Source organism: Macrobrachium nipponense, chromosome 27 (genome assembly GCF_015104395.2).
Source record: "Macrobrachium nipponense isolate FS-2020 chromosome 27, ASM1510439v2, whole genome shotgun sequence".
Taxonomy (NCBI): domain Eukaryota; kingdom Metazoa; phylum Arthropoda; class Malacostraca; order Decapoda; family Palaemonidae; genus Macrobrachium; species Macrobrachium nipponense.
Window position 1 is genome coordinate 74355178 of NC_087216.1, and position 12472 is coordinate 74367649.

The 12472-nt window shown below is 39.1% G+C and overlaps 1 protein-coding gene across 1 annotated transcript; it reads left to right on the forward strand.

Annotated features, from left to right (window-relative positions):
- The first annotated feature begins 4862 nt into the window (after positions 1–4862).
- On the forward strand, positions 4863–12088 carry LOC135200734 (uncharacterized). The gene is made up of 2 exons (XM_064229338.1): positions 4863–5026; positions 11479–12088. Exons 1-2 carry the CDS (start codon positions 4863–4865, stop codon positions 12086–12088), a joined length of 774 nt encoding a protein of 257 aa, XP_064085408.1.
- The last annotated feature ends 384 nt before the right edge of the window (positions 12089–12472 follow it).

Consider the following 12472-nt stretch of genomic DNA (forward strand, 5'->3'; position numbering starts at 1 on the left):
GTCTGACTGTGTCTGTCGTGATCTCTGTGAATCTTTGTTTTATTCTCCCTGTTTCTTCTTCCTTGACTTCCTGGAGCCATGTTGCATGTTTGTTGTGTGATACCGGATTGCTCCATATGTTTTCCCAGAGTCTCTTACTTGTTTCGGCTTCAGGAATTTCTCTGGGTTGTGTCTCCCTCTTAGTTGGCTGTATAGTCTTTTCTGGTTGGTTCCGAATAGTTTGTTCTGTTGGTATCCCTTATTCCTGTTCATGTATCGTTGGATCTTATGTGCTTTGGCCTTAAGCCTCTGTTTTACATCTTCTATTGTGTTGTTTAATCCCTCTCTTGTACTTTGTATTTCTCGTTGAGTTCCTCCCTTGTTTTCTTGCTTCTTAGCCTTTTTTCTGCCATCTCTTTCAGTTTACTCAAGTCAGATCTCATCACCATGATTTGCTTTTCCAGTCGCCTTTTCCAAGGAGGTTGCTGTTTTGGTTTCTGTTGGGTTGGTTGTGCTGGTGGTGTTGGTGTTCGAATTCCCATCAGTTCTGCTACTAATCTTGCTCCTGCATATGTCAAGTTATTTGTTTCTGTGATACTGGTGGTCTGTATTATGCCCATTATTTCATTGACCTCACTTGTTTTTCTGCCTAATTTCTTGGTGTTGTAGGCTTTCGTGGAGGGGATCTTTGTTCTCTCTGTATCTGGCTCCATCCATTGTCTAATCTTTTCTACCCATTCCGTCCTCTCTGTTACTTTCGTCGGTGTTTCTTCGTGTGTCGTTGTTTGATACCTCATCCTCCCTGTCGTCTTCTGTGGCATCGTCTCTCAGTTCGTCTTCGTGTAATTCGTTGTCGTGTGACATTTCCCTTTCCAGTTCTTCTCTTTCTGTTGGGGAGAGCCAGTTCTTTTTCTTTATGTTCCTTACTTGGTCTGCCAGCCTCTGCTCTGTTTGGGGGGTGTTATTCCTCTCATTCCAGATGTTGACCAATCTTCTTCTATATCCTCTCTCCGTCGGGTTGCTTTTGATGTAGCATCTCCATATTTCCTTATTTTCTTCTCTTGTCCATTTCTTCCTTTTTGCCTCTGTAGCTCCAATCTCAGGCTGTTGATTATTGTCGTTGTGGTGATCAGTTGCTGGATGACGACCTCCAAGTACCTGAACGTCTTCCCCTTCAATTGGGTTGAATACCTGGTTGCCGGACGAAGCTCCTCTGTTGCCAGAGGTTCCATTTACGTCGTTGTCGGTTAATCCTTCATTTCTTTCCATCATTGCTGAGTTTTGCTATTTAACCCATAGCTGGACCCTACCTCATCAGGGATAGGTACTCATTTACAGCTGAGTAGACTGAGGAAATTATGGTAAAGATCCTTTCCCAAGGAATCAACGCCGAGGAGAGCGGTCACCCATCCAACGACTGACCAGAGCCAGTGTTGCTTAACTTGACTTAAGTCTATTGACGACCTAACCCACTCCTCCACGGCGCCACATATTATTATTATTATTATATTGTTGCAAACCAACACACGCAAGACTAACAGCATCATGACTGGCCGTGGCAAGGGAGGCAAGGGTCTCGGAAAGGGAGGAGCCAAGAGGCACAGGAAGGTGCTTCGTGATAACATCCAGGGTATCACCAAACCTGCCATCCGTCGTCTAGCCCGTTGAGGCGGTGTCAAGCGTATCTCCGGTCTCATCTACAAAGAAACCCGTGGCGTGCTCAAGGTATTCCTCGAGAACGTAATTAGGGATGCCGTCACCTACACCGAACACGCCAAGAGGAAGACCGTCACTGCCATGGACGTCGTCTATGCCCTGAAACGCCAAGGCCGTACCCTGTACGGTTTCGGTGGTTAGATCGCCTCGCCCCCCGTGCCAAAACATCTTGAAATACTTCTTCGAGATGACGTTGCAATTATTATTATTATTATTATTATTATTATTATTATTATTATTATTATTATTATTTCGGAAGGAGACCCTCTCTAAAGCATGTTTTGTTAGAAATGGTTGCTGCTTCAGCACTATTAATCTTGTAAAGAGTCTTCTCTATTTTTCTGATGACAGCTTTCTCTGTTGCTTAGACTGGCCAGCAATGCGACAACAGGTATGGTAAATTCCGGTTGTTGAGTTATTTTTGTTGGTTATTATTCTATTCTTATGCTAAACAATATTGCTTTTATACAATGTACCGCCTCTCTCTCTCTCTCTCTCTCTCTCTCTCTCTCTCTCTCTCTCTCTCTCCAACACGACGTTTCGTCCAGATCAACAGGACATTTTCCAGCGGTGACTGCTGAGGGACTGAATTCCAGTGGCGAGTCCTTTTCCTTTTAACCTGGTGGTGCAGCCTCTCAAGTACAGCTGGGGAACCCTTGGCATAGGTTAAATTTTCATTAGTTCTTGGAACGGTGACTCATACGGTGAGTGCTCTCAAGCCGTGCGGACCTCCACAGGTGGGCGACATCACTGGGATCCTCCTGATTGGCTTCTACTTGAGTGACGTCACCCCTGGTATTATTCTCGTTGTTACATGTGTCACGTCCGGTGTTGGTCATCTCATCTGGTATTTCTTGCGTGCTTCTGCTCTCCTTGGGTGGGAGGGGCATGGTCCTCCTCACTCACGTTGGCATCAGGAACACTCCTTGTGTAGTGCTCAGTGGAGGTTTTTGCTCAAGGACGAAAAGCGGTTCTAGGAGGCGCAGACGTTGTGAATCGGAGGCTTTACCAATGTTTTTATGTTTCTGAAAATGTCATCTCTCTTGATATTATGTTGGTGTTTTGCAAGGGTGTGCTGCCTGATGGTGTCCTCCTGGGCATGGCAGGAGATCCTCTTTGACAGGTGCATTGTTGTCATACCAGTGTAAATCCCAGGACATCCTTGGGCGGGCCCCAAGAGCATCGGTAGATGATGTTGGTCTGTTTCAGGGGGCTCCTACAGGTTGGGTGGTGTTGTTCCCCATCAGGAGGTCCTTACTACGCAGATTCTTGTAATAAATAATGAGGGACACTCTCTTCCCTCCCTCCGTAGGGCGGACGTGATCCTCTATTATTTTCTTAATGGATGTTTCTTCGTCCTTGTTTTCCTGGTGCATGAAGGATTTGTAAAACCGTTTTGCATCCTCCAAGTGTGGAATATTCAGGTTTTCTTCCTCCGTCATGTACCATTTGTCGAGGGCAGCTCATATTTCTTGGTTGACAAGTTTATTGGAGTAACCATTATTGATCAGCATCTGAGAGGTTCAATCGAGTTTGATGTTCGTGTCCTGCCACGTCAAACAGTGTGAGAGGGCCGTCCTGAAGAAGGCCCTGACAGTGGTAGTTTTGAACCACTTAGGACAATCCGAGGTATGTAGACAGTTGTGGTAAGTTTCCGATCTGTCTTCGTGACAAGGACGTCGAGGAAGGGGAGCCGATCATTGTTACTGTACTCAATAGTAAAGTTAAGTGTGCTGTGATGCAGGTACTGCTGCCGAAGGGCTTCCATGTCATTCTCGTAGTCGGCTTGCACGAAGGTGTCATTTATATAACGTCCATATCTGCAGGGACATCTGTGTTGGGAGAAGACCCTTCCTGCCACTTCGCCCATGTGGAAGTTAGCGAAGAGGACTCCCAAGGGGGACCCCATCGCTACACCAACCATCTGGCGGTACTGTCCTTGGTGGGGGGTGAAAGGGGCTCTCTTCATGCAGATATCCAGCAGGGTTCTTAAAGAGTTTTTTGGGAATGTTCAAGTGGTCTCATTTCGGGATTCCTATATACCTGCTTCACGATAATCCCTGTTGTCTCGTGGACTGGACATTGGTGAATAGGGAGTCAATATCTAAGGACGCCATAGTTCCCGCACCAGAGGAGTCCCTGATCTTCTCCAAAAATTCCACCGTAGAGGTGAGGCAGTACCTGGACTGGATGTAGGGAGTAAGAATTTTATTAAGGCATTTAGCCTAGGCATAAGCTGGGGTGAGCAATTTGGCTTATGATTGGGCGTAGGGGGTTGCCTCCCTTGTTGGTCTTCACGTACCTGTAGAGGTAGCCAATGCTGTAGTCTTCTTGGATGGGTGGGAGGTGTGTGGCATTTGTAGCAGCATCCATGGCTGTGATAACCTGGTGGGTGTCACGTTTGGTGTCCTCCGTCGGGTTCCTTGTAAGCCTTTCAAACTTGGAGGCATCAGACAAGATGGTGTTGAGTTTCTTGAAGTGTTCTGATGTGCTGATGAGCACAAATGCGGCTGTCTTGTCTGCGCAACTTTCGGTGATAACTTCTCTCTTCTTCAGATCTACGGCTGCCTCTTTCATCTCTCTGGTGCTCCGCTTGAGTATAACCCCCTGTCCGTAAGGGCTTCTGCTAGCAGAAGAGGTTGAAGGGCGTCCGTCGTTCTCAGGATCTTCTTGGCTTCCAACTGCTGGATCGAGTTGAGGAGCAGCTCAATCTCCAGGTATTTCTTGTGCTGCTTTGGCTTCGACATGAAGTGGCAGTTAAGCCCAAGGTTCAATATATCGTTTTGTTCGGGGGTGGGCTGGTAGGTAGTGAGGTTAATATACCTCTGAGTGTTCTCCTGAATGCGTAGCTTCCCACCATTGAGGGCAACAAGTTTGTGGGTTACGCCCCTGACCTGGTCACACATCTTCCTTGCTAAGGTAAGTGAGGCGTGCGCTGATTTCTTTGTAGGTGGGGGGCTCGCATTGGTGGTGGTGGTCCTCTACTCGGTCTTCTGATTGGTGGTGGTCTCTTGTAGGGATGTCAGATCTGGTATTGTCAATTCCATAGTTATCGGGATCAGGACGGACAGCTTCAGCACATATTTCCGCCCAAACTTCACGCAGCCGATGGTGTTCCTCCTTCAGGTCTTCAGATCAGCAGTCTTCTTCTAGGTAGGAATCCCGAAATGAGACCACTGAACATTCCCAAAGACTTGTTAAGAACCCTGCTGGATATCTGCACGAAGAAAGCCCATTTCACCACCCACCAAGGACAGATGTACCACCAGAAGGACAGCATAGTGATGGGGTCCCCCTTGGGAGACCTCTTTGCTAACTTTACGTGGGCGAAGTGAAGGAAATGGTCCTCTCCCCTACCCACAACGTCTGCACTTCCTAGAACGGCTTTTCATCCTTGAGCAAAAACTCCGCTGAACACAACACAAGTGTTCCTAATGCCGATGTGAGTGAGGAGGACCGCACCCCTCCCACCCAGCGAGAGCACCAGTGCACAAGAAATACTAGATGAGACCAACACCGGACATGACACATATAACATCGAGAATAATACCAGGGGTGACGTCACTCAGGTAGAAGCCAATTGGGAGGCTCCCAGTGATGCTGCCCGCTTGAAGAAGTCAGCATGGCTTGAGAGTGCTTGCTGTAGGAGTCACCCTCCCAGGAACCAATGGAAATTTGACCTGCCCTAAGGGTTCTCCAGCCGTACTTGAGAACCCGCACCACCAGGTTAAAATTAGGACTCACCACTGGAATTCTACAGGGTGCTCTATGAGCAAGAGCCCATGCTGGTATAAGGCCACCTTAATCTCAAACAACCACTGAAATTCAGTCCCTCAGCAGTCACCACTGGAAAATGTCCTGTGGATCTGGACGAAACGTGGCGTTGGAGAGAGAGAGAGAGAGAGAGAGAGAGAGAGAGAGAGAGAGAGAGAGAGAGAGAGAGAGACGGAACACTGTATAAGCAATATTGTTTAGTATAACAATTGAATAATAAACAGCAAAAATGACTCAACAACCGGATTTTACCATGCCCTTTCGCGCATTGGTCGCCAGTCTAAGCAACAGGGAATAAGCTGTCGTCAGAAACATAGAGAAGACTCTTTACAAGATTATTATTATTATTATTATTATTATTATTATTATTATTATTATTATTATTATTATTATTATTATTATTTGGGGGGATAGGATAGTTATGTTTTATTTATTGGAATGAAAATTTAATGTAAAAAACAAATAAAATGTATGTTAAACAGTACAGAATTTTTCTAATATAGCGTATTTATTTTCATTTTCGTTGATACAACAACTCTCTATTTGACTGTAGATTTTAGCACGTGCCCCCAGTAAGATGTAGGTCGGATCAGGACTTTTTTCTAGTTTTTTTTTTTCATTCCCTTTCCTTCTCTAGAATGAGCTCGATGAGGGAGTTTGAGTTTCCCTTCCCATCGGACGCTGCGATAAAATTGAACTCCTAAGATTGTAGGTTAAATTGCGTCGTAATTTGATAGGTAATAATTCGAAAAGATTCCTCATTAATTTAAGATATTTTATCACAATATAATCAGTGTAATAACTCTATGTACTGGCAATAATAGGTCTTATTCTGAGATTAATATTCCATGATCTAATGTATATATATATATATATATATATATATATATATATATATATATATATATAATATATATATGATATATATATATATAATAATATGATTATATATATACATACATATATATATATATATATATATATATATATATATATATATATATATATATATATATATATACATACACATACATATGCAGGCTGTGGTACAGGCAGATAGAGGCTGCACAAAATATTGAATACTCAGAGAATAACTTAAATAAATACCTGTTCTGAATTACTTTTGTTTTTGTCCATATCAATTTTAGTTTATGCTGTAGAGGGGGCTGCCTCTAATTTTGAAACACCCTATATATAACATACAATATATATATATATATATATATATATATATATATATATATATATATATATATATATATATAGGGTGTTTCGAAATTAGAGGCTTCCCGACAGTGTAAATGAAGAATTCATCTGATGCGTCAACATGGAGAAAGTCGGCTTTATCCCAATCTTTAAGAAATGAACCACAAAACCATGCACGTCCTCTCTCTGTTGCTGAGTGATATTGGGCTTGCTGATAACATGAAATGGCTTGATGCCAGATTTTTTCAACTCACGATATACAGCACTATAACTTCTCTTCTTTCCCCTTTTTGTTTCTAGCTCAAGTGCCAATTTACGCAAAGACTTTCTTGGTCTACCCACTGCCTCAGCTATGATGTCTTTTGACCCCTGAGAAAGGACTTCAGGCCTTCCAAGATTCTCACTCTTTTTGCCATGACAATCATATAAATTTCTGTTTCAGTTTCTTTTAACAAAGGATTCATCTCTTTTAATATATTTAGCTATCCAGGAACGTGAAATGAAGGATGCGCCAGCATCCCTGGCCTCTTTGAAGGTTATAGCCCGGATTCGGTCAATCCATCTGATTTCCTCCAATCATTAGCCATGGCTGTGTCTAACTCCGTCACTCAGTCTGAAAATACAAGAAATATAAAATGAAAAATAGCTTAATAGAAACTTGAGATAATTTACTTGGAGATAGGCTATAGCAGAAAACTTCTTAACTTTCCAATTTTGTTCTTTGGAGGGGGGCCCTCTAATTTCGAACACCTGGTACATATACACATACTTACACACACACACACTCGACGTGGTTCGTAAGTCACGTAAAACCGTTGGTCCCGTTGCTGAATAACCACTTGTTCCATGCAACGTAAAAACCCCATACGAACAAACACACACACACGCACGCATATAAAATATATATATATATATATATTATATATATATATATATTGATATATAGATATTATATATATATATAGAAAAAAGAAAAAAATTAAATATGTTTAAATGAAAAGTTTTTATCTTTAGCACTGCGCACTAAAAATACCACTTCAAAATTCCAGTTAATCTATTTTTCGAACTGAAGCGAATATATGTAAAATCTCATATTTCATTTTCAGTAAAGCACAAAAAAAAAAAAATAAAAAATACAGATGCTATTTGTACAACTATCTTCACATAATAAAACCAATTAAGGACTGAACATCCCCACGCATCCACAAAACAGATACAAATAGTAAATAATTTTTTTTTTTCACCAAAACTGATAAACCAGAAGGTTTGAGAGCACATTTATGCAAAAGGAATTTCCTGTCAGCTGATAACCTTGAAAATCGGGTTATGTGTTATACGATCCAAAGCTTTTTTTTTGTTTATTTTGTTGTAAATTGCTTTTTTATTTGATGCTAAAAGATCGTTTGATCTGTGCAATGTAGAATTCAATTACGTGTTCAGTAGTTAATACAAACCGAGCATTTTTGAAAGGCTATACTGTTTGGTTTGAACAGTGAGTTTGTAATGATGTCATTACAGGAGTGTGTGTATATATAGTATATATATATATATATATATATATATATATATATATATATATAATATAATATATATATGGGGATACAATCCACAATGAAGTAAAATCCTCTTGTAGTTTAAAATATATATTTCTTCTACAGGATTAATCCTGTAGAAGAAATATATATTTTAAACTACAAGAGGATTTTTACTTCATTCTGGATTGTATCCCCATTTACTTAGAGGTACGACATAGTACCTGGCTTTCTGCATATATATATATATATATATATATATATATATATTATATATATATATAAATATATATATATATATATCATAATATATTATATAAATATTATATATATTATATATAAATATATATATATCATATGGATATATTATATATATCTATATGATATATATTATATATATATATATATATATATATATATTGTGTGTGTATTATATATGTATGATGTATGTAAAGGCTTTACGTATCTGTAGCCCGCAGTTTATTGACGCTGAGATTAAAACTAATGATATTGCCTTGAAACTTAAATGCCCAAGGAGTTTTGTAGATGTGGCATGGAAAAGAGCTAGAAAAACATTTTATTTAACTAATGAGAAACCTGAATTTAGTAAGCATAACATTCTAAAATTACCCTATGATGAAAGGCTTATAGAAATTCCTAGAATTTTAAAGCTTTTTAACATAAATGTTGTTTTAAGTAATATTAATGTCAAGAGTTTAGTAATAAAAAATTCTCCCAAAGATCTTCCAGGCTGCATATATGAAATTCCTTGCCAAAAGTGTGATAAAGTCTATTATGGACAGACCGGTAAATCTCTTTGACAACGTCTCAAACAACATCAATATTCTGTAAGAACTGGGCAAATATCGAATGCATTATTCGTACATATGAGAGATTTAGATCATCCCATTAACTGGAGTCAAGCAAGAGCCTTAATCCCATGTAATGACACAGTTAAAAGGAATTTCATTGAATCTTGTTTCATCAATTCAAATAATGGAAATGGTCTAAATTTAAGTCTTGGCTTATTTAAACTTGATGCCTTGATAATGAACAAAGTATTAGATAAATATAAGCGACAAAATTAATATATTCAGTTTTTTTTATGTTTTGGACTATGCGATACGTTGTAGTTTTTGTTAGGGGTAAATCTATGTTTAGATTTGTGACCGTGTGATATCCGATAATCCTGGATTATCTTTTTAATTTTTATGCTTTTGTCAATTAACCATCTGGTATTCTTGATCTAGTTGTTTACCTGATAACTTTCTTTCCAACTGTATTTCATTCGTTCCTTGACAATGTCTTAGTAAATATGAAAGCGCTTGGATTTCTGCCTATCATTTTCCTGTGGTATTCACTAATGTAATATGTAATATGTAAATATATATATATATTATATATATATATATATATATATATATATATATATATATATATATATATATATATATATATATATATATATATAATATACATATATATAGATATATATATATATATATATATATATTATATATATAAATTATCTATATTAATATATATATATTTATATATATATATATATATATATATATATATATATATATATATATATATATATATATAGTATATGGAGAGAGAGAGAGAGAGAGAGAGAGAGCGAATTAGATATTAAAGGACACTTGTAGCTCGAATGATCTATATGAATCACGGTGATGTGATAATTATTGATTGATATATATATATATATATATATATATATATATATATATATATATATATATATATATATATATATAGAGAGAGAGAGAGAGAGAGAGAGAGAGAGAGAGAGAGAGAGAGAGAGAGAGAGAGAGTTTTGGTGGCCTCGCATGGCCTTTGACCTCTGACATTCTATTTCCGGTTTTATGTCATCTAGTTATGATACTTCCGACTGTAACCGTTTTTTGTTTCTACTCTTCAGCTATATAAATATTCCTATACCCCAAACGCTCGCACTTTCTCTCTTTTTATTATATTTTCCTTCATATCAGAGCATTGTTCCAATAGTTTTTTAAATTGAAATTGGCTATTTCACTTATCAGCGGTTTTTGTTCACTTCTTTTTTCTTTATTTTGATTTTGCTCATTACATTTTCAGAAATCTTTCATTAATCCTTTCCTACACTTGCGCCTATAATGAAAAAGTGGTGTGGGGGGGGGGGGGGGGGTGCCTACTGCTATCATTGAACCTCACGCGGTGCACTGTAGGCATTACTCAAGGTTCTTTGCAGGGTCCGCTCAACCCCTAGCTGCCACCACTTTCATTCCCTTTGCTGTACCATAATGAAACTGCAAAGGGATTTCCTCATCATTCTCCTCCTACTCATCCTTCTCCTCATCCTACTCATCTTCATCCTTCTTCTCATCCTTCTCCTCATCCTCCTACTCATCCTTATTCTCATCCTCCTCCTCATCCTCCTACTTCATCCTTATTTCTCATCCTCCATAAATTATGGAGACAGAGAAAGAAAGCTATATGCATATAAGGGACCTAATAATGAGACAATCACAAATAAGGAAGCAGTTACAAAGACCTTGGTGTGATGATGAATAGGAACATGTTATGCAATGATCAAATAGCAACTCTGTTGGCAAAATGTAAAGCAAAAATGGGAATGTTGTTACGGCACTTCAAACAAGAAAAGCTGAACACATGATTATGCTTTATAAAACATGTTCGTAGTCCACTTGAATATTGCAATATGATATGTACCCACACTATCAAAAGGATATTGCACAAATAAGAGTGTACAAGGTCCTTTACAGCTAGAATAGAAGAAGTTAAAGACCTTGACTACTGGGAAAGACTACAATTCTTAAATTATATAGTCCTAGAAAGGAGAAGAGAACGCTACATGATAATTCAGGCATGGAAACAGATAGAAGGAATAGCAGAAAATATCATGGAACTAAAAATATCAGAAAGAGCAAGCAGAGGTAGATTAATAGTGCCCAAAACTATACCAGGAAAAATAAGGAAAGCACACAGACTTAATCCACTACGCACCAGCATCGAATAATGCAGCGTCTATTCATGCGTTGCCAGCTCATCTGAGGAATATATCAGGAGTGAGCGTAGATGTTTAAGAATAAGCTCGACAAATATCTAAACTGCATCCCAGACCATCCAAGATTGGAAGATGCAAAATATACCGGAAGATGTACTAGCAACTCTCTGGTAGACATTAGAGGTGCCTCACACTGAGGGACTGGGGCAACCCGAACAAGATGTAAGTCTGTAAGGTAAGGTCTCATCCTACTCATCTCCATCCTCCTCATTCTCTTCCTACTCATCCTTCTCTTCATACTCATCCTCCTCCTCATCCTACTACTCTTCATCCTTCTACTCATCCTCCTCCTCTACTACTTATCTTCATCCTCCTCCTCCTCCTATTTCTCCCCATCCTCATCCTCCTACTTATTCTTCTCATCCTCATTCTCCTCCTCCTCATCCTCCTACTCATCTTCGTCCTCCTTCTCATCCTTCTCCGCCTCCCTCCATCCTCCTTACCTCCATCTTCCGGTCCTCCACTCTATTCCTTCCATTCTCCTTCCGTCATCCTCCCTAGCTCATCCTTAATCCTCCTCCTTACGCAATTCCTCCTCACCTCCTTACTCACCTCTACCTCATACTCATCTTCCTCCTCATCCTCATTCTCCTCCTACTCATCCCCCTCCCCATCTTCCTACTCATCTTCACCCTCCTCATCCTCATTCTCTTCTTCACCTCCTCATCTTCATTCTCCTCCTACTCATCCTCATCATCTTCATCCTACTCACTCTCCTCCTCCTCCTCCTCCTCATACTCCTTCCTACTCATCCTCCTCCTCCTCCCCCTCGGTGTTCTACACATATTAGTTAATTCCCACCACCTTTTCTAAACCCTCTTCCTACAACTATAGAGATTCCACCCTTAACCTTCAGCGTCGTCCCCAACGTAGCTTAAACATTACCCCTTCCACAAGATAGACCGTTGGTATGATTTCGAACCCCATAAGAAAATTATATATATATTTTATATATTTTATTTTACATATATATATTTTATATATAAACATATATATATATATATAGATATATGATTTTATATATATATATATATATATAATAATATATATATACACATATATATATATGATATATATATAGAGGAGAGAGAGAGAGAGAGAGAGAGAGAGAGAGAGAGAGAGAGAGAGAGAAGAGAGTTTTTCTCGGTAGATTCAAACCATAGGAGCAAAATAA

Coding starts and splice junctions, on each gene's coding strand:
- LOC135200734 (XM_064229338.1), top strand. CDS start 4,863: ATGAGACCACTGAACATTCCCAAAGACTTGTTAAGAACCCTGCTGGAT. Junction 5,027..11,478: donor GCTAACTTTACGTGGGCGAA/GTGAAGGAAATG, acceptor CTGTAAGGTAAG/GTCTCATCCTACTCATCTCC.